This window comes from Xyrauchen texanus, chromosome 27 (assembly GCF_025860055.1).
Source record: "Xyrauchen texanus isolate HMW12.3.18 chromosome 27, RBS_HiC_50CHRs, whole genome shotgun sequence".
NCBI lineage: Eukaryota > Metazoa > Chordata > Actinopteri > Cypriniformes > Catostomidae > Xyrauchen > Xyrauchen texanus.
Genome location: NC_068302.1, coordinates 22,913,530 through 22,936,816, shown reverse-complemented (window position 1 = coordinate 22,936,816; position 23,287 = coordinate 22,913,530). Strand labels below are relative to the sequence as shown.

Genomic DNA, 23,287 nt, shown 5'->3' with positions numbered 1-23,287 from the left:
TTATCAGTAGATCTCAAGTGTTTATTGGGCATTCTGCACTAAGCTCAATATTATAGTATCTGAATTTCTGATGAACATATGCCAAGCCAGGCTGCCAAGAACCATTAGTTATGAGAGTAGAATGTGTAAAGCTATAAACCTCTAACCGCTTTAACTCTAGTGCTCCTACCTCATGCAAACAGACAGAGAGAGGGAAAGGAATATCTGCTTGGGTAAATATTTTTAATAAGTAAATATGGCTATGTTACTTTCACACAGTAAGGAAGCTACAACAGCATTTTGTAACACTACACAATTTCTTCTGTTCGTATAAAAGCTTGCATAAGCAGCTCAAATACTGTTTGTATGAATGAATAACCAAAGTAAAGCCCCTTTTTTATTCTCGCAATAGCCGTGAATAATGCCTGTAACCACTGTGACATTGACTAAAGGAAATATAAAAGATGGCGACTTCTGTACTGAGCTTCGGGTTCAACCGTCAAATCTTAATAAACCGGTAGTGGCTTCTAATGCTCTGTGTGTTTGAACATATACAGACTGGTCTCACTGTGAATTTGGCAACAGCAGGTCGAAAGTTGCACTGCTGAAATTGGTCTGTGCCAACAAAAATTGGAATCACTGCCCCCAGTTGTTAAAGCTAGAAGTGTTGTCCAACATCTGGGCATGTATGATCTCCAGTTTCTGGGTGAAATTTCCACAATGAGGCACCAAGAGCTTGTTGTATTTTTAGTTGTAAATTATCGTCAAAAGAAATGCATATTTTATTACCATATTTTCTGATACATACTGTAAGTCGCAGTTTTTTCCATCAACTGAGAGGTCTTGTGACTTACAGTCCAAAGCGACATATTTAAATAATTTATTTGTAACTGATGTCAGCTGGTCAAACATACTGCACACTGAAACACATATGTTTGAACACGAACAGATGAAAACAGAGCATTTTTATATAGCCAGTTTAAATATTCTCTTCATCACTAAATTATTGTTCAAACAAACTCTAGACCTCCTTCAAAGGCAACTCCTCACATGCCCTCAAAATGACATTTCATCACACTTGTAAAAACATTCAGTCAGTGAATCATATAATCAGTGCAGACCAAAGAAGGTTGCAAGTATCAGAAATAACAACAGATGGAAAGTTGCAAATGTTAATAAATAAATAGAATACAACAGGCATAATGTTTTAATCACAGACTAAAAGCTGTTTATTTGCATACAGCATAGAGTTGCATATGTTATAAACAGATGTGGCTTATTATTCGCATTAATTTCATGAAAAGTACACATGGTTACTTAAACAAATGCTCCCGATTAGAACAAGACCAGATACTGCTTGATACGATGCATAGATTCTGAAGTGATCTTAACGGATGGCATTTTGACATGTTGAACGGCTGAAGGGAAGTTGGACAGCTGCTACCGGGTCTTAGAGAAACCATATGAAGTCCATTTTTACCAGGTGCGACTTTATTTACGAAAAATGGGGTTGATTTCAGGGTACATGCATTTCCCATGTGATTATTTTGGAACATGTATTTAGCACTCTAAAATAGGACTGACAACAATTTTATGCTGCTGTGTGAAGGTAGCCGAAGTGCATGTTATCTACACATTTGGTTTGAGTGTTGTTTTGGTAGAAAGTGAGAAGTCAGTTTTGGCCAGTGACAGGAACACACATGATCATATACATTTTTATGGTAAGACTAACAAAAGAAAACAAGAAAACAAGACACTTGGTTGAAAGAAGCGAAAGTAAGAGAGTGAGGTGAATCCCTATTGGCCAACTACAATAACATGCCAGCCATGGCTTTTCAGTCTGATCTGACAGAATTGTGCTTCCTCTCAGTATATTAGCCAGACAGGGGGCTTCTGTGCTTTCACTGTAAATGATCAGATAGCAGGAAATCAGTGGAGCACAGCGGAAAATCAGAGGTGCTCCAGTGTCGATGTGTTAAGCCTCCAGTTACAGTCATCTTTTTTCCATTTCCATGGTGCTGTCATTTGCATGCACCAGCATTTGTAATAAGCCTGGCCTTTGCCCAGGATTCTCAGCTGCCTCCACCCTTATAGAGCAAGAGACTTCTGTGGTGAAACTCTCATTACGCATTCATGCACCATAGCAACATGAACTCCAGCTTTCATGGATCAACTTAACCAGCATGCTAATTAGCAGGTACAATAACCTGGCTGTCTACAATGGCCAAAAGGCTAAGAAAACTTTTAAATGCATCCCAGAAAACATACCATTGAATAAAGTCAGATGGTCAGAGCTGCCCCATTCATCTTTGTCTCAGTTAAAAACAGGTGTTTCAGTGTTCTAAAATGAACATAGTCTGCCTAGGTCCAGTTCTTGCTTAAATCTGCATTTTTCTATCCTTGATTTTGATATGTTTAAATGTAATCTTCTTAGATGAAGTGAGTGCATAATGAATGTTAACCTATTTTACAGTTCTATCATCATTTAATAATTGGTATTACACACAGTCTTGCTGAGAAAGAAATAATATGTAGACATATTCAAATACATTTCCAGAGATAAAATAAAATTGATTAAAAAAGGGTATGAGTGAAATTAAAGAGCGAGCAAGAGAGGGGCCCTTAGGGTTTAGCTTCATATTTAAATGAGCAGATAAATGCGAGAGAATTCTGTGAAGTTAAGAGACCATTTATACAATACTAAGGTCTACACTTCTCCTGTAGTATTTATGAAGGCTGTTAACCATTCAGCCCTGTCACTTTTATTTTTTAAAACATGTGACTCTCTGACCCTCCAGTTAAACAACCTTGAGATTAATACTCACTGATTTTATCATAATTGCCCTAATAAAATAATAGTTATGGCTATTACTGCTGCCCTGGGTGTCCCAGATGAATAATAGAAAGAAAAGACAGAAATTACTCCTCTGTCACAGGGTTTAAACTATTAAAACAGGCATATGAAAAAGTGCATCATCACAGCTGTGTCCATAACTAAGGGATGGCTATGTGTTGCTGACAGAAGTTATTACAAGAAACTCGCCTGAATAGGGGACTGTGGTGTAAGTTTTCCCACATTTTATCTACGTTTTCCACTTGTCAAAGAAAAATAAGATAATTAAAATTATCTACAGCACATTGTTCACATGTTCATAAGCCAGTCAGGAAAAGATTTAGTATTCTGAATACGTTGTGGCAGTGGGGGCGTGGTCAAGCGCCCTTCCGGGAGAGGAAGCGGTAAGGGTGCTTGCACCTGAGCTAAATTATGTCTAACACCTGTCTCTAATTTCAGTGAGCATGGGGAGAGTGGCATAAAAGCAGGCACAGAACCTCCAGCAAGAGAGAGAGAGAGTCCGACCAAGCCTGTCTGAGTAGCTTATGAGTTGTTTGTGTAAAGCTGATTGTGAAGCTGTAACTGCTGAATGTGCACGAATTAAAGTCTTACCGGTGAAGTTGAAGCCTGTTTTCCTGTGTCTTCCTTCCCTCCGTGGAGAAGAGTGTCACACGTATTTGAATATAAAACAATTTTCATAGCCCCCATTATAGTTTTTAATAGTATGTCCTGCATAGTAAAGAATGAACATGCAAAAACTGTCAGGGTTCTGTCCTTAGTTTTGGGGTTTTCCCCCTTTGGGTAGAGCCCTGACATGTACGTTTTCTTTGTTTGTTTTGTGTATTGTGTCTAGATTCAGCCACATCAGTTGGTTCAGTTTATTCACTCTGTGGCTGAGTCCAGGCATTTGTGTTTTTTCTCGTGTTATGTGAATATACTTGGGTTTGTTTTTTCCTCATTCCCTTATGCATTCATGTCTGTCTTCAGTGATAACCCCACCCTCTCGTTTTCATTATTATCTGTCTGATTATTAGTTATTTAGTTTCATCTGCCCTCCTTATTATCCCCTTGTTTTCTCCTCTATTTAATCTCCTCTCGTGTTCTGTCCTATGCCAGATTGTTTTGTACGTTTATCACCATGTGATTTTCTAGTACTGAAGTCTTGTCTCCAGTCAGTTCCTGAACTTTGGTCGGTCTTGTCTTTGTTTATCTTTGTTTGTTTTTGCCCTGTTTTGTTGTTCCTCTCCCTCGTGAGAGTTTTGGTTTGTATTTTTTTCTGTCTAATAAAAGCCCTTGTACATGCCTTCCAGCATTTGGGTCTTATACTTCAATGACAGAACAATCTGGCCTACTATGGACCAAGGAGAGGCAGTGGGCATTTTTTATCCCACTCCAGCCCGAAAGGAACCAGTCTCTCAAAGTACCTCCCAGCTCCCTGAACGGTCGTGATTTTGGCATCTACACTATGAAGCTGGTCAGTTAGATTCACAGGTTGTGCTTTGACGAGACCTGGTTAAAACAGCTCTTCCTTTCAGGTCTTTCCTGCTGCAGAGATGGAACACCAGATCTGACATCCCATCTCAGCCCATTGTCTTTTCATCCCTGGGCACTTCATGGGCTTCACTGTGCCATAGGAGGAGCAAGTTCGCTGCCCAGTCTGACCCTCCCTTGAAGCCTCTGCCTCTGCCAGCGCTCCCAGCCATGGAGGCCGTTCGCCTGCCGGTGCTAATGCTCCTGGCCATAAAGGCCGTTCCCCTGCCGGTGATAGCGCCGCCTGCCACAGAGGCCGTTCCCCTGTTGGTGCTAGCGCTCCCGGCCACGGAGGCCATTCCCCTGCCGGTGCTTGTGCTCCATCACGGAGGCCGCCACCCAGTCTGACCCTCCCTTGAAGCCTCTTCCCTGGCCACCAGACCCTGGGGTCCTGGGGTTCCTGGGAACCCTACTTCCTGTTGGAGCCTTCCTCTCTGGCTGCCTGACCCTTTCCTAAGACCTCTCCCTTGGTTTATCCAGTCGGCTCCACCCTGGTCTGTCTAAATTGTTTGATGTTATGTGTTTGTATTGTTTTGTTTTGTTTCGCTTCCGGACCTATGGTTTCTGTCCCCTTAAGAGGGGATATTCTCACTGCCCCCTATGTGGCACAGCCCTGACATGTACGTTTCCAGATACTTGTGTTTTTTCTCATGCTGTGTGAAGAACTATTTGTAGCATTTGTAGCATTGGATTATTGTGATATGACCGCTAATAATTAACATCAGATAAATGCAGCCTCTTACTGTTGTTTACGTAAACCTGGAGATATTACAATATTCGAAAATAGAGATCAATGTTTCCCCAAACATTTCAAATGTACAGTTCTATCCCTCTAATTTGTAATCTGTACTCATGACAGAAAAGATCTCACAAACCAGCAGACAATCCGCAACTCAGTGGTTGAGAAATCCTGTTTTAGAGGATATACATTGTGTAACTTCAAGTGCAATTTGAAAACTATGCAAATTTTGGGACATTATTTCAGTTTCTAATGAGAATGTATTTCAAAGTGTTAAGTATGTGTCAAAATGGTGGACAAGGGGAACAAAGAATTGCCTTTGAAAGCTATAACACACAATAGTGAGTGAACACAACTAGACAGCTTACTTCCACAGAGCCTGGCCTGCATACAAATCCCTTGTTCATGCCATTAACTGCAGTTTGATGCTGATCAGCCTCAATTTGCAAGCAACTGTAAAATTACCTGAGCATCTAATGTTTAAAACAGGCATGAGGGGGTGGCAGCACTAATTCAGAAAAGCTCTGAAATCAGCAAGGTTATGCTGGATGAATCTTTGCACAGTTCACCGACTTCAACCGCAACCATCAGCAGAACCTTGTGTGTGAATGTGTGTGAGTGCATCATTAAGTGAGATGGATGGCTTCAACCCTGAAAGAGGACACCTGCCCTGCTCGCAAAATTCATGACAAGTTACAGCATCCTGAACAGGTTTTGGTGCTTTCAGGACACATAGAGGACAGACATCAGAAACTTGTGCCAACATGTCTGCCAGCTTCACTGTGACACCTGACACACATCCTCACAACCATTCCCCTCACATCCAGAGAAAGAAAGAGAGAGAGAGAGAGCGAGAGAAAGAGAGGAAACCTTTTATTCAGGTTTCACTGGGGTCAAACACCTGCACAGCTATCCCCAGAGGAGCAGAGAGATGAAGAATGAAGGGAAGGAGGGATGAAAAGCAAGAAAAAAAAGGGTTAAGGTGATGAATAGGCCTGACTGTGGCTGCGTGATCGAAGCTATTGATTGGTACGGTTACTGACTGATAGTTTCACCCTCTGTCAAACACGCAAGGAGGGATAGAGTCTGATGGAAGTGTGGATTAATGTTGGGGGGGTTCTATAAATTAATGTAATCTTTCAAAATGTCATGGGAAACTCAACACTTGAATTATTTTCCACAGTTTCACAAAAATATTTTAGGACTTAATAGTATTAAACTGTCATACAGTATACAAAATTCAAAAATTTGGCCTTAAAAGGTTAGTACACCAAAAAATGAAATCCTTTCATAATTTACACACCCTCATTTTGTTCCAAAGCCAGATAAACTTCTTTCTAGTTTGGAACACACAATTAACTTTGGTCTATTGCAAAACCTAGTGAGCTGCTTCTGGAGGTAGCACAATAAGACATAATAGGTGTGCTCCCGATGTGAAGGCTTTTCAAATGGTAGGTATCTTAATTTTGCTGCCTCCTAAGATATCTCATTTTGACCAGATTCTAGGGTAGGCGATACTATAATGCACATTGATGTACTTGTTGGAAACATAAATACAAGATGGCGGACGAAGCAAATACATTACGTTTACAAATATACATAAATAATACAAAATTACAGAAAACTGACTATAATGTCTGTGCCATTAAACTGGATGTGTTATTATTCAGGTAATTGCCTAGCAACCAGATGAGGTTTCCCAAGCAACCATGTAAAAAATCACAGATCTCTGCACCAGAACATCGTAGAGACTTCCAACTTCACTCAGGGTAGCAAGGAGCCTATTGAGTATCACCTAGGTAACTGCCTAGCAATCATATGGGTTTATCATAGCAACAAAGTAACAAAACATATATATCTGCACCAGAGAATCATACAGACTTCCAGTTTTATTCATTTGATTTAGGGTAGCAAGGAGTCTTTTCAGTATCACCTTGAAACTGCCTAGCAATCAGATGGGGTTACCCTATCAACCATGTAACAAATTACATCTCTCTGCACCAGAACATCGTAGAGACTTCCGGTTCCATTAATTTGTCTCAGGGTAGCAAGGAGCATTTTGATTATCACTTTGGTAACTGCCTAGCAATCAGATGGGGTTTCCATAGTAACCAAGTAAGTTCTATTCCATCAATTTGTATTATTTGTCATCCACTGGATCATTTCTGTCAATTCTGATTATTTTGGTTATTTCTTCACATGTGCTTGGACCTCGATGATTGCTGCTTGCAGCTATATTTATAATTTTTCTGGGCATCAGAGACTGTAAGTTGTAGAGATTCCAAACTTGGAAGGATGGTTCCAAATCCCCCCACTACTCAGGCTTACGGACACATATCCTTCAGACACTAAGTGGCATTTATTGCAAACAAAACAAACAAAAATCTTGAACCATAAGGGCTAGAAACAAAATGATGTTTTCCTCTGATTCCTTGCATCATGCCGAAGAGTTTGATCTCTGACAGAATTTTGCTCTGCCTCTTTGTTGTCCTGCTATTTTGGATTGTTTGGAAAAAAAATAAATACGAACTCCTCTTGGCCATTTGCCTAATCGGAATCAAACCACTGCAGAAAGTTTAAACGGTACACCAAAACGTTCGTAGTGAGCGTGTCCATTTTGCTAAAATTTACATTTACATTTATGCATTTGGCAGACGCTTTTATCCAAAGTGACTTACAGTGCACTTATTAAAGGGACAATTCCCCTGGAGCAACCTGGAGTTAAGTGCTTAGCTCAAGGACACAATGGTGGTGGCCGTGGGGATCGAACCGGCGACCTTTTGGTTAACAGTTATGTGCTGTAGCCCACTACACCACCACCACTTAACATGGTTATAACTTTTCAAAAGATTGTGGTATTATCACCAAATTTGGTAAACATATGTATGGACTCATGCTGAGGTTACAAAAAAATATTGAACTATATAAATATTGAATATTGACATTTGCCTCTTGGTGACTCTATAATAAAAAAAAAACTAAAAATGGCTGTAACTATGGAACCGTTGGTCCAATCGACTTGAAATTTTGCATGAAGTATAGTATGAATAAAGTGTTTCTTTGTGAAAAAAGCATAATATACAACAATTTACATGTATGTAAAATGCCATAGCACCCCCCGGTGGCCAACATTTTTACAATTTTCATACACATCTGGGATGGCAATGGGGTGAGTAAATGATCACAGAATTTAAATGTTTGTGTGAACTATACCTGACACAAAAAAAAAAAAAAAAAAAAAAAAAGATATAGTACACAAACACTTAAAGAGAAAATTTACCAAAAAACTGGGTATTATAATTTAGCTAATCACCTTCATGTTTTTATAAACCCTTATGACTCTATATTCGGTGGAGCATAAAAGGAGGTGCGATGAAATTGAATGATGACTGAGGCAATAAGCCCTAACATTCTGTTTAACATCTCCTTTGTGTTCAATGAAACAATGTCATGTGGCTTTGGAAGTCATGAGAGTGATTAAATGATGACAAAATCTTCATTTTGGAGTGAACCATCCCTTTCATGCAAAATATTTCAAAGACCCCTCTAGCCACCAGTTACTTCTCTTCCCAGGTTTGGTTAGTCTTTGTCAGACAAGTGTGGTCCATTAAATTGAATCAGGAATGAATGGCTGTGAGTGATGAGTGTTCAGGGACAAGTGCTGCTTAATGCTGTACCACACACACAGTCATTTGTTAAAATCCTTCCACCCCATATGTCCTCTGTCAACATGGTCAGTGTGTGAAATGATTGCATCTCATGTGTCTCCTTTTGCATTATTTATTTGTGCTTAGGCCTTAGGTCCTGTAACTGGTCAAAATTGCTTTTGAGTTTTTCACCATTTCTAATCATCTTTTGCCTGCATTGATTCTTTAAAATGCCCCTTTTCGCAGTATGATAAATGCATTTTTATGAGTAAAAATATTTAATGTCGTCTCAATAATAAGTGGTCATAAAACTGCTCTGTATAGTATTTATAGAGAAATATATATTTTTTAATTGTTTTATTTTAATTAATTGCATATAGCAACACAAGACACTACTGAAACTGCTTAAAAATCTCATGTCAACTGCCCATTTATTAGAAAGACATAATAAAGCATTGATATGCATGAGTTTGGTGTAAACAAACGGATAAAAAGATTTTTACTGAGGACTTTGGGAGAAGACCAAACTCTATAAACTATTAAGACTTTGTAAAGAGTTTTTAAGAGATTGTTTCAACATGTAAATCAGAGATGTTCTAAGCCTAAAGCCATATGATACACATTAAACTATATCTCACACCCTCGCTATAGTTATCATTATTTTTTCTCATTATTTTTCCCCTATTTATTAATTCTGTTCATCTTATGTTACTCTGTACTCATCCTCTACATTGCTAATAGGCTCTATGACAGGACTATCTGTTCACACACACACACACGCACACACACACACACACTGGACAACAGTATGTGATAATAAATGACACTAGTGTTCTGGTATCAGATAAACACAACTAATTTAAATTTGGTATGTAAATGTGTTAGCATAGGAGAAATGGGATTATTCTATAACATTGCATTGAATGATTAATTATAGAGCAATGGACTGCAAGATTAAACTGGAACAGGGGTTTTCAAATTCAAGACATGAACCAACCTCTGTTTGTCTAATATGAGTCCACCTCAACCCCAAAACAAATAGTACTTGATATACTATTTACATAAGTAATTATATGCACGCTATACACGATCCATACAACATACAGACCTTAGCTTACAGTGCATTCAGAAAGCATCCAGACCCCTTCAATTTTTTCCAATGTTTTTATGTTGCAGCCTTATACTAAAATGCTTTAAATTTCTTTAAAATTTCCCCACATCAATTAACACTTGAGAGTTTTTAAGAGATTCCATAACACATGATGAAAAAGCAAAAATCTGATTTTGGATAACTTATTAACTTTAAATTTATTAAAAAAGTAAACACTGAAATATCTATGAAACATAACTGAAGTGTTCAGACGTTATATCCATTGTTATGACACTTGGAATTTTGCTCAGGTGCATCCCATTTCCCCACTACACTTTGATTGGAGTCCACATGAGGTAAACTCAATTTATTAGACATGATTTGGAAAGAACACACCTGTCAATATCTCATGGCTGGAAAAGCAAAAACACATCCATGAGGTCAAAGGAACTGCCTGCAGAGCTCAGAGACAGGGCTGTGTTGAGGCACAGATCTGGGGAAGGTTACAAAAATGTTGGCTTCATCAAAGGTTCCCAAAAGCACAGTGGCCTCCATAATTCTTAAGTGGAAGAGGTTTGGAACAACCAGGACTCTTCCTAGAGATGGTCACCCGGCCATACTGAGCAATCGGAAGAGAAGGGCCTTGGTAAGAGAGGTGACCAAGAACCCGATGGTCAATCTGGTTGAGCTCCAGAGATCATGGATGGGAGAAACTTGCAGAAGACAACCATCACTGCAACACTCCACCAATCTGGGCTTTATGGCAGAGTGGCCAGACGGACATCTCTCCTCAGTGCAAAACACATGAAAGCCTGCTTGGAATTTGAAAAAAGCACCTAAAGGGCTCTCAGACTGTGAGAAACAAGAGCCAGTCTTGAACCCAATCAAACATTTCTGGAGAGACCTGAAAATGGCTGTCCACCAACGATCCCTATCCAACCTGACAGAACTTGAAAGGATCTGCAGAGAAGAATGGCAGAAAATCCCCAAATCCAGCTGTGCAAAGCTTCAAACCCAAAAAGACTTGAGGACGTAATAGTTACCAAAGGTGCTTCAATTAAGTACTCAGTTAAAGGTCTGAATACTTATGTCAGTGTGATTTTTCAGTTTTTTATTTTTAATAAATTTGCAAAGTTATCAAAAATCTTGTTTTTTTCTTTGTCATTATGGGTTATGGAGTGTAGATTGATGTGAAAAATATAATAATTAAAGCATTTTAGTATAAGGCTGCAACATAACAAAATGTGAAAAAATTAAGGGGTCTGAATACTTTCTGAATGCACTGTAGCTCTCTGTGTCTACATAATCAGGGTGATGGTCATGCCAACTTGTTGTGGTTCAATACTCAAAATAGATAGTTGTAAATCATCCTCCACTGTCAACAAATGCCAGCAGTACTTCCTTTTGATGAGAATGGAAAACATGGATTCGCTCTCTGAGTTGGCTCTTCATTGTTAGTTTTTGGGTTTACGGCAGAAGTCAACCAGCTTTGAATGTCGGGTATTTGGTCTTGTTAGTTTCACAGGTTTTAATCTTCTGTATCTGTAGCACTTCTGAACATGCATCACATATATAGTAGTGCTGTGTTTGTGAATGATTCAGGGTTTTGAATTAATCTTTAATTGTCCTCGTTCACATCTATTGTTCTGGTTATTAACAACAACTCTGTGTTTAAGAGAAGACACTCATAACACATGAAAGCTTTGCTTAAATGCTCATTTGTCACAACTTAGTGGTGTAATCTGCAGAATTGGTGAATAAACTAATCTTTATGGTGAACTGATTCAAAAGACACACCAGTGAACACCAGTTTTAATTAATCAATTTGACTACAAAATATACATATCTGATATCTCCAGCTCCACTGAATCTTGGCACTGGAGTTTGTTGGCAGCACTTGAATGAATGTGACCAAGGGAATCATATTGGCTCAGTGGGTCCTACAGGGCCAGATCAGATCAGGGCTGCGTTTCCCGATAACGTTGTCTCTTAGCGCGCTACGAAGACTCTTAAGGTATAACTTAACTGAAGGTATACCATTTCTAGGTGTGTTCCTCGAACCATGCCTTAGGAAGCCGCTTAAGATATACCTTCTTACGTGCGACGTTACCCGTTGCTGTCCGTGGCGATGGTGCTGAATTTGTTGATATCGATGGCTCGAGAATCAATTATTCTCTCGTGCAGGGGCTGCTTCACTGCGTTATGTGAGAAAGCGGTGTTCTTTTAAAAGAAGCACTTCAGAAATAGTGGAAATTGCATTTATTTGGACTCATGGGATATTATAAAAAATAAAAAATTACAAATTGCAAAATAATTAAACCCTGGATATTTTATATAATTTCGGAAAGAGTGCGCGAACGCACAACCTCAAACGTGTCATGCGTCTAACCCACTACTGAATTGGCCCATACAAAGCTGTCGTGTGCGCTACCAGGCCACTTTGCAACCACGTCTGCAAACATCCCCCTGTGGTCCACCACCACCTGGACATTGATGGCCGCGAAGCCCTTACAACAGATGAAGCGCTGATGGGTTGGCTATGGGGATAAGTGTCCCGTCGACAAGCCCTATTATTTGTGGTATACTGGCAATGGCATGGAAGCTTTGATGCGCCTCCATCACTTCGTGCCTGGCGGAAGGCATGCGGATAAACTCTGTGGCATGACGGAGCAGGATGTTTGTGACTGAACGAACGCACCGCCACACCGAGGTCTTACTCAGTCCATATCCATCCCCAACCACCTCCAGAAAACTCCCCACTGCATAAAAACGGAGAGCCGCAAGCAGCTGAATTTCGGGGCTGAGGGGGGGGGGTGGTTCCGTCCGTCGAGTTTGTCTTGACACATCCGGACTAATAAGATCTAAAAGTTGCTGAATTTGCTGTCGTGGCAGGCGAAATTTCTTTTGAATTGTATCTTCTGACATGGTAGCCAGGGGACTAAAGTTTTCGCGAATATAATAGTGCACATACACTAAATGGCTTCGCGGACGGCGCCGTCTTTGATTTAGCACAACTATACGCTGTATCGCTGCCATAGTTTGACCAAATTCCCCACCACAGTCATTCTCTTTAAATAGACGAATAAGCCTTTACTTTCGAATGGTTTGCCAGCTGATGTACCTTTGGATAATATAATTAAAAAGCTAACAACAATCAGTGTGATGACAATTTTATTATTTGCATGAAAACACTTGAATTAGCCTAATTGAACACTGGGTGTATTCAATTTAAAATAATATTCGTATAGACTAAGATGTAAAGAAGCTTTTTGCAGTGGTGCAGTGTTTTTTACTAGCGGAGTGAACTGCCAACAGTGATAAGGTATAGCTAAGAGTGCTCCAGACCAACCTTCCGAACGTATGACTTACAGAAGGTATACTTAACTAAGAACGTTTCGGGAAACACGTATTAACGATAAGGTACAGCTTAAGGTGTAACTTACGAACGACGTAGCGTTAAGAAGGTTTCGGGAAACTCAGGCCAGAACATCAGCATTTACCGCAAACTGCCATTTGAACCCTCACACACTGAACTATTTTCCGAATGCCGGTGGCACATTTTTGGTACACGTCAAGGAATATGGGTAGACTGAGGTCCTTAAAAATGAGTGAAGGGTAGCTTCATCTGTGCCAACATCAGTCTGGCCTATACAATTGTAGATGTGACTCCGAAATGGGCTGTTTATTTGAGACATTTTAAGCCTCTTGCTCTGTTAATATTTTATATTTGTCACAGAATCAACAACACTCTGAACATAGAGTAGATGTTCCTCACAAGAGAGAGAGAGAGAGAGAGAGAGAGAGAGAGAGAGAGAGAGGGGGCATTTTTCATATTAAAACACACTCTCTCTCTCACTCTCTCTCTCTCTCTCACACACACACACACGCACGTTGGTGCGGCTATCCTTATGAGGACTCTCGTTAGACAAAATTATTTATATTGTATGAACTATAGATTCTATCCCCCTAAACCACTCACAAAAAACTTTCTACATATTTACACTTTCAAAAAAACATTGTTTAGTATGTTTTTCTTAAGTGATTTGAATTATGGGGAGACTAGAAATGTCCTTATAAGCCACATTTATAGCATAATACCACCCAAACCCGTCCGCCCACACACACACACGTATATTTGTTTTTCTATCATTATAGATATAAGTACAGTTGAGGTACACACACACATACACATTTATTATTATTTAATTTTTTTTACCAGATTTGACCCCAAAGTTAAAGAAAACTAAATTTTCTCAGTACAAAACCAGTACAACATTTAGTACTCACTATTAAATAATTAATCACAACAAACCTGTTCCTTCTTTTGGAGATGTTTGTGTCTTCTGAAATCTAGAACAGTAGAATGACAGAGGGGTCAGTTAAATGTTGCCATGCTGTCAAGTGAATTATTGAGTTCTTCTAGATTTAGTTGTGAAGTGTTTACTTCCTGAATGATCTCAATGTCATCTCACATTATGATGCTACAGGAATTCCACCAACGAGCAGACAGAATGATTTCTTCTCAATATTACTTTTGTTTATTTCATTTTAGTAGCCACTGGCATATATTCTATTCACCTATTGGCATGTCTCTGTTCTGAACAACACAGTCTCTGGTGGGAACAATTCTTCAGTGAACAAGTTAAGAGCCAACTGCAGGTCACCAAATAATTCTGCTACACATAAAAATTCATGCCCTTTCAGACATTCCTATAGGCTATACACACACACACACACACGCATGCATGCACACACACACACACACACACACTTTGCTATCTAAATGAGGACATAATGTGCCATAAACATCTCTTGTTTTTACATTCAATAAAGCTAATTGTTATGACTTAAGACTAACCCTTCCCCTAAAGTAAAGTTTCTTGCATTTTTAGAAAAAACAAATCAACAACAAAAACAAAAAACATTAATCATTTTTACAAATGATGAAGTCCCCGAATAAAGATTTTGACAGATTTAGCTCACTTCTGGGGACAAAGTTGCCCCCAAACTATAGCATGTACAACACTTTTCAGTGTGTGTGCTGTTTGTGTCCTAAAATATTGCATTAATGCATCATAATTTAGCTACACTGCATTAAACCTGCAACCATTGTTTTGACACAAACTTCCATTTGAAAAACTATGAAGATAACATTTCCAATCTCGATCCAATCTTTCCTCTGTTACTGCTCTTTTGTCGGCTGATATCAAAATAATGATGTTTGAATGATGTGTTTTTATTAGCGAGCAGTTATGTAGGTCACTAATGCTAAATATCAGAATACTCTAAGACATAATTACACACAATACATCTAGATAAAGTATGATTAAAATGCATGTGATGTTTTTGATAAAGTTGCTAACCACTATCTGTTATCCATAACATATACATTTAAAAAATAAAACATTTACAATTCATAAAAGTAACCATATCTAGAGTAGTAATCTAGCATGTTGTCAGAGTTCCACAGTAAAACATTGCAAATTCATACACTGAAAATGGCTGCAGGAAAACATATCTCACTGTAATCTACAGCATTACAACATAAACATGCAATGAACATGTGTGTACCTCTTAAACTCTGAGCATTCATGTGTTATAAACACACAATAAATGCTTTACTACTGTATATACCGTCATGTAAAAACTCTGTTGTGATTCTTCCTTTTCTCTCTTTTTTTCTCATTTATTCATCTAGCTTAGATTTTACTTTTGTCTGCACTGTCAGAGTGTGTATGGTATATCGCTGGCCTTTTCCCTCTGCCTTTAGACTTCATTAAATCTGCATGTTTTGTGTGCATAAGAAGCACAAAGTCTCAACACCTACATCCCAGTGTGATATGTCATTTTCTGGTGTATGTGAGAAGCAGAAAGAGAGTGCAGTGGTATTGTTTGGCAGTAAAATGTGTTTTGTTCAGATTTTTACTGATTTAAGGAAAGGAAAGATTCAAGGCAATATGACAAGATATATGACACAATGCTTAGTGAAAATGTACTGATGTTTATGCTTAAAACAAGAATAAACTATTTGCCTATGGGGTTAGAAAAATTATCTTAATTCAAAGGGAAAATGTATTCTCTTTTGTTTTTCTTACACTATTGGCAAATAGTTGTTTGTTTTTTTCTTCCTTTTTTTTAAGTGCATAAACTTTATTATATTTTCTTAGATTTCTCTGAAAACCAGGCATAACATCATGCCATCTTGTTTCTCAAATTGTATTTTGTGCAACCTGGTCTCATAGTAAAAATGTGACTCTATTACATTTTTGCAAAACTTGTTATACATGTCTCCAGGTACAATTCCCTGTGGTTTCCAGGAGAAATGAACACTAGAGGCGCTACAACAACTGTATATTTTATTCACTTTCACTCAATTCATGACTTAAATGGCTGATTATTACTTTATAAATACTGCAATTTTTTTGTGAAACTTATATGTGCTGCCGTCTTGACCAGGTTTCCCTGGAAGAAGAAATTGTATTATCTCAATGGGACCTTCCTGCTTAATAAAGGATATATAAAAAATATATAGATATCCACACACATACTCAAACACATCTTTTGAAAAACAATACATTTTAATGCTTTTATTACAGACTCGCCTACAAACATACACTTACTCCATTATAAATAGTATGTGCCGTAGCACACCTGATAGGGCATTGAACTTAAAATCAGAGGGCCGTGTTTCAAGTCTTGCCATGAACTCAAGCTAAAACGTGAGTGACATTACAGAGTCATAAAAATGGCACAAATGAGATGGTTGTTTCAGAATATGTTTTTTTTATTTTTTTATTTCACGTTAGATTTATGCATTGATAAGTTAAGGATGTCTTTTTTTAACTTATCATAAAGCCTATATTTTAAAACATTAATGGTTAGGTTCAGGAAAATGTTTTAGTTTAGGAAGGTATGTTAAAAACAAAAATGTATCTAACAATTACCTTAAAACCACATCTGAATACAATGCTATTTTAATTACTTTTGGCACCCGCAGCTGGACATTTCACTAGAAACCTGCAGCCAAACATGTTATACAGTACATATATGATGAATTGCCAAAATGTTGTCATGTTCATGTAAATTTCATGAGACCAGGCTGATTGTGTTTTAAAGCAGTTTCAATATTTTTACTGAATATATTTTGTGCAGCGAAAACACAGTACCTCATTAGAAAACTGAGACAAGTGGCTTCAAAGCTTTTTGTGTTTAGTATGGCCTCTCACTGAATGTTTTTTGTTCCCCTTCTGTCACTCACTCGAAGTTGTGTCGAATTAAGTGACACAAGGGGTCTTCCTTGGGAGCCTCGCGTACCTCTTAACTTGAGAAAAGGCCAATGTTAAATTAGTAGACAGAATTTGCATGTCCCGCCCAGGACATACGGGTATAAAGGGAAGCGGGCGTGCGTCTGTCAGTCAGATTTTTTCTTCAGAGCCAAGCGGTTGTGCAACAGCAAGCTGAGTTCACCACTGTTCCACTCACCTCTATTGGCAAGAAGCACTGCTGTTGGATCTTACGACGCATTTCCAGCTGGCGTTCTCTCTCTCTGCACGCTGTACAGTCCACGCCCCTGGGTGCTTCGACAGCACTTTCACTGCCTATAATAATATTTTCCCCTCCTAAAAGAGTTTGTTTCTCTAAAAGAGTTTGAGTTTTCACTCATTTAAGAGAAATATACAACAGGCGTTGAACTTCCTTTTCAGGACGCGTCTTTTTAAAGATGTCTTTCCGCCTCTGTGTAGTTCCTGGATGCGGTCGATTTCTCTCCACTTCTGACGGTAATAAAATCTGCCTCGTGTGCCTGGGCTGCGATCACACACAGTCAGCGTTTTATTAATGGTTCATATTCTCAGTACGAGAACATAGCGGTCGCGGCTTTCTTTCCTCACGAGAGAAAGTCACTTCAGCCGACCCCGAGTCATTCCTTCTTCCCACGGGATTGAGGACAACCTGGCTGGCAATGAAGGCGATTTAGGGATGATTTAGGGATGAACTGGTACCAAGACCACTCCGTCCCCCGGTGGAGGTCCGGGAGGAGAATCCTTGTTTCATTTGCCGCACCACCTTCAGGCTGCGGTACCCACATTCTCATTAAATTAAAGAGCAATTTTCTCACTCCCTGGGTCATCCAGCCGGTGTCAGCAGGTGTCCAGATGTGTCGTGGTCACCACAGATGCCTCTCAACAGGGTTGGAGCGCTGTGTGCAACAGGCACGCTGCCGCAGGCTCCTGGACAGGGCCCTGACTGCGTTGTCACATCAAGTGCCTAGAGTTGCTGGCTGTATTCCTTGCACCTGCGGAAGTTTCTGCTGCTGATTCGGGGAAAGCATGTCTTGATCCGTTCAGACAGCACCACAACGGTAGCGTACATAAATTGCCACAACGGTGTGCGGTCTCGTCACATGTCACAACTCACCCGCCATCTCCTCCTTTGGAGTCAGCAGCGACTCAGGTCACTGTGCGCCACTCATGACCCACCCGGACTTGGTTCTCGGATCTCACGCTCCTCGCGACAGCACCTCCCTTTCCCCTGAGGAAGGACCATCTTTCTCAGGGACGGGGCACCCTCTGGCATCTGCGCCCAGACCTCTGGGACCTCCACGTCTGGCCCCTGGACACGAAAGATCTGAGTGACTTACCACCTGCAGTCGTAGTCATGATCAACCAAGCCAGAGCTCCCTCCACCAGGCAACTTTATGCCCTGAAGTGGCGCTTGTTCGCAAATTGGTGCTCTTCCCGTTCTGAAGACCTGCAGAGATGTGGGGAGGCTGTCACCCTCCATCTTGAAGGTACATGTAGCCGCTATCCAACATGACGCAGTGGATGGCAAGTCCTTGGGTAAGCACAACTTAATTATCAGGTCTCTTAGAGGCATCGGAGGCTGAATCCTCCCTGGCCAAGCCTGTTCCCCTCCTGTTATCTCTCAGTGGTCGGGCCTTCAGAAACCCCTCTTCAAGCCGCTTGACTCAGTTGACTTTGACCCTCTCTTTGAAGACGGCCTTCCTGATAGTGCTAGCTTCCATCAAGAGGGTTGTGGAACTGCAAGCGTTCTCTGTCAGCGACACTTGCCTGGAGTTCAGTCCAGCATATACTCACGTTATCCTGAGACCATGACTGGGCTACGTGCCCAAGGTTCCTATGACCCACTTCAGGGATGAGGTCATGAACCTGCAAGCAAGCTGCCCCGGGAGGAGGCAGACCCAGCCTTCTCGTTGCTGTGTCAGGTACGTGCTTTGCATATCTATTTGGACTGCATGCTGAGGTCTAGATGTTCTGAGCAGCTCTTTGTCTGCTTCAGTGGATGGCGGAAAGGGAATGTCGTCTCCAAACTGAGGCTGCCTGCTGGGATGTCGATGCCATTTCCTTGGCCTTCCAGACTTAGGCCGGGCCTGCCATGGCATCCTCGGCACCTCCCTAGCAGACATCACCTAGCAGAGCAGCGGGCTGGGCAACACCCAATACCTTGCGAGATTTTACAATCTCAGGGTTGAGTCGGTCTCATCCCGTGTTTTGTAAGGTCCGAGCCGGTAGAACTCGGTAACGTGGCACAACCGACCGGGTTTTCCGCTTGCACACAGTGCCCTTCAACAAGATGATCCAGAATGCCTTCTCTCCCAGGTTAGCCACTAAGCGTCGCTTCATGGATGTTCTCCTCCCTAGCCTTCAGGCCTGCGAATTCAGTGGAGCAATTCACGTCCAGACCCAATACGAGCCACAGGTGCTCTGTACTGGGGTAGGGCTCCACAGGCTTAGTTCCCTCCTCAGGCAAACTCCCCTTGATGTATTTTCCACGGTTACAGAAATACTCAAACCAGCCCATCTGGCACCAACAATCATGCCATGGTCAAAATCACTGAGATCAAAGTTTTCCCCATTCTGATGGTTGATGTGAACTTTAACTGAATATCCTGACCCATATTTGCATGGTTTTATGCACTGCACTGCTGCCACATGATTGGCTGATTAGATAATAGTAAGGATGATTGTTGGTGACAGATGGGCTGGTTTGAGTATTTCTGTAACTGCTGATCTCCTGGGATTTTCACATACAACAGTCTCTAAAATGTACTCTGAATGGTGCCCAAAAAAAAAAAATCCAGAAAGCGGCAGTTCTGTGGACGGAAATGCCTTGTTGATGAGAGAGGTCAACAGAGAATGGCCAAACCGGTTCAAACTGGCAAAGTCTACGGTAACTCAGATAACTGCTCTGTACAATTGTGGTGAGAAGAATATCATCTCAGAATGCTATTCTGAGATGCAGGTTGGGGCTGTTTTGGTGGCACGAAGGAGACCTACATATTATTAGGCTGGTGGTTTTAATCTGTGAATGTGTGTGCGCATGTGGGTGTGTGTTTCATATCACGTATTGCGATATCAGCATGCATCTCCATACACGACCTATGCATCATTTCACTTTCAAATATCTCTCTTTGTGCTTCTCTCCATGCTGTCTCTCTCTCTCTCTCTCTCTCTCTCTCTCTTGTTGAGTTTAGTACTCATTAATTTTATTTTGGGCTAATTTCTCTAATCTCTTAATGACATGCACAAACGTTTTCAGGATTTTCTGAAAGCTAAATGGCATGTGCATTGAATAGATTTTATCATTCAATTAGACAAATACAAAAAGCATTTTTCAGACAGTGAGAGAGAGTATGGATAGCATAATGTTTAAAATTGCAAAGAGGTCTTATTTTAGCAATACTCCTTTTGAAAAATGTGAGTATGCAATTGGAGTGACAACAGTTTTGTCTGAAAGTGAAAAGGTCAGACAGCAAGTGATATGTATATAATGCTGATTATGTTATTTTCCCTTACTTGATAAAAAACAAAAACAAACAAAAAACACTTAAACCAGTTTGAGATGGTTTGCTGGTCTTAGCTGGTCTCCCAACCTGGTCATGCCGGTTTTAAAAAGGTAATGTCACCGGTCAACTGGTAAGGCTGAGAGACCAGCTAGACAATCTTAAACCACCCTTTTTTCAAGTATATTGGTGGAGGAAAATTAAATGTCCCTTACTAGTGTCACAAAAAGCTGCATTTTCTTTGGAGCCTCTGAAATCAGAGTACAGAGAAGATTTCTTTTTGACATCTTTAATTATTGAATATAATACTGACACATGTACTCAATAGCAGTTACCAGGCTGGATAAAAACATTGATAATAAAAGTGATAACCTTTAAACTTTATTCTGCTTCTTTTGAGAATAGGATTTTGATCTTTTACACTTTTACATGTTCTAGAATATACTGGTACATCTAATCTCTGTTACTTCAGACTCTGGGGATGAAAAGCTTTAGTTTAGAAACAAACAATATAAAGAAGATTAGTCAGTAAGGTCCAGATTGAGTTGTCATGTTTAAATGCTGTTTAAAGGATAAAGATTCCACAAAGCGAAGAAATTATTGGGCCTTCTGATCAGGCAGAGCAGGAATGATTATTGAATTGTGAAAAGAAGAATTGAAGGATGAGGAAAGAGTCAGAGACCAAGAGATGCATTGATGACACTGTAGAGATTTCAACTCCATTTGGGTTGTCCTGGGTTGTATGATCCAAACTTCAGTAAAAAACTAAACAAAAAAACAACAGCATACACTGAAGACCCCCCAGCCAACACATTCCAGTGTATATAGATCAACTCCAAGAAGACAGATGTCCAGAAGGCCAGGGGGTCCATTGAAGAGGACACATGAAATTTAGGATGTTCCTAATTTTTATGGTGGATACAGGTCTAGAGACATCAGTCTGATCCTCAGTCGTTTTATGGTGTATACTCTCTGTATGTATGATGCTGATTAATCCTTAGCTGAAGTTCAATGCAGTCTCTCAGTCTGCTTTTAGTTACTCCACTTTTCTTCATTTTAAGTTCTTTTGTCCCAGTAATTTGGGTCCTATGCTGTCGCAGAAGTGAGGACAGAACTATCGGGTCACCTGAAATAGAGAAATAGACAAGAGTTTAGGTCTGACAGTTTGGTATTTCCCATTAGAACACTAGTGAGAACACACCTGTTTGCCAGCACTGGTCTGAATGCAATAACCCAAAAATATCAATCATTTTAAACTATACAACCCCATTACATACAGAGGAAGAAGTCATCTGGTGCATGGTTTCCCTTGGTCTCTGTTAGTAAAGATTTCATTAATGGTTGACATTTATGTGTGCAAACTTGTTGTCCTGGGCACTAGTGGGCATGCTCCTTTGGAGCTGTGGGTGAGGCAGTTGGCACCCAAGCAAACTCATTCATTTAGAGCCTGGAACCTTGCCTTCGGAGTTGGCATATAAGGCTGACTGAGGAAAGTGGCATGGCACAATGCCCAATACTTGATACACCTTATCTTTCTTTCCTCTTTTTGGAGTCTCTTTCAGTTTTGGCAGAAGCTTAATGTTGGCAGAGTAGAGTAGTTACTGTGCAGATCAATCATTAAATGTCAATAACTTGTCAAAGCAGCTCTCCTTTACTCCTCTATTATCTTTTACTTATCTCCACTGAATGTTCCTTGAAATATAGGTCTCCAAACCCTTTGCCTTAATCTGTCTTTAGCAGTTTTTGATTTAATTGTATTTTTTTATATAAATAAAGACTATCTTATTGTAGGATGGTCAAAAGTTTTTTAGTAGGTGGTCCAATACTGACTACAAACATTTCAGAGCGTGTTAGTCTCCACAGTTCATGCACTAAACCATCTGATGCACATAGCACACAAAATTGAAAAATGATTTCTCAAACTATTTAATGGCAATGTGATTGGCTATTTTGTGGGCAAAATATTCACCGGATTTGTCCAAGTTTGCCAGGTTAGTGATATTAAATCTTTTAAAGATATTCAGAGTTTCGTTTGAGACAAGTAGCAGAAAATAAAGCAGAAATCCATGAGCAGAGCTGCATATTCTGCTTTCTTTACTTAGATATGTATGTGAAATAATCTATACCATTTCCGTTAGCTTGTAATTACTGTTTTTTGACCATTAAAATGTCCTAATGTCTGACAAATTCAAACATTGTTGGACACAAAGTACGGTAAAATTATTAACACAAAGCATCAGCAACCCATTTAGTTGATGCCATAAATCAATAGCATGCCACCATCCCAATGACAACAGCCCTTCAATGCCACAGAGGTTAACAGCATCACAACAGCGTGTTTTATCCCTCACACTGGAAAAAGCAGCCTCCGTTATTTCCATCTTGAGTGCCCGCATTGAGAAACTTCTCACTTCAGAATCACAACAAAACAGCCTTGCGTTGCTTTCTTTTGGAAGAGATTTTGCGCTATGAATAATCAGAGAAAAATAGTCATATAAATAAAAAGCCAAGGAAATAAGCTAAGGTGAAAAATGATATGACATAAGGGGTGGGCGATGTGAACAAAATCTTACATTACGATATGATTAATTTGATATCATGATAACAATAGGCATATAGTCATCATTTTAAATCAATACAAATTGGTTAATATATTAGATGACCATAT

At 39.9% G+C, this 23,287-nt stretch overlaps 1 protein-coding gene across 1 annotated transcript in view; it reads right to left on the bottom strand.

The window, feature by feature from the left end:
* Positions 1–21,069: 21,069 nt before the first annotated feature.
* The window catches only part of LOC127621285 (chemokine-like protein TAFA-2), a 126,465-nt gene continuing 124,247 nt past the window's right edge, over positions 21,070–23,287 (bottom strand). Inside the window, exon 5 of the mRNA XM_052094811.1 lies at positions 21,070–21,745. Coding sequence (XP_051950771.1) covers positions 21,734–21,745 — 12 coding nt within the window. The 3' untranslated portion in view covers positions 21,070–21,733. The remainder of the gene's footprint in view (positions 21,746–23,287) is intronic.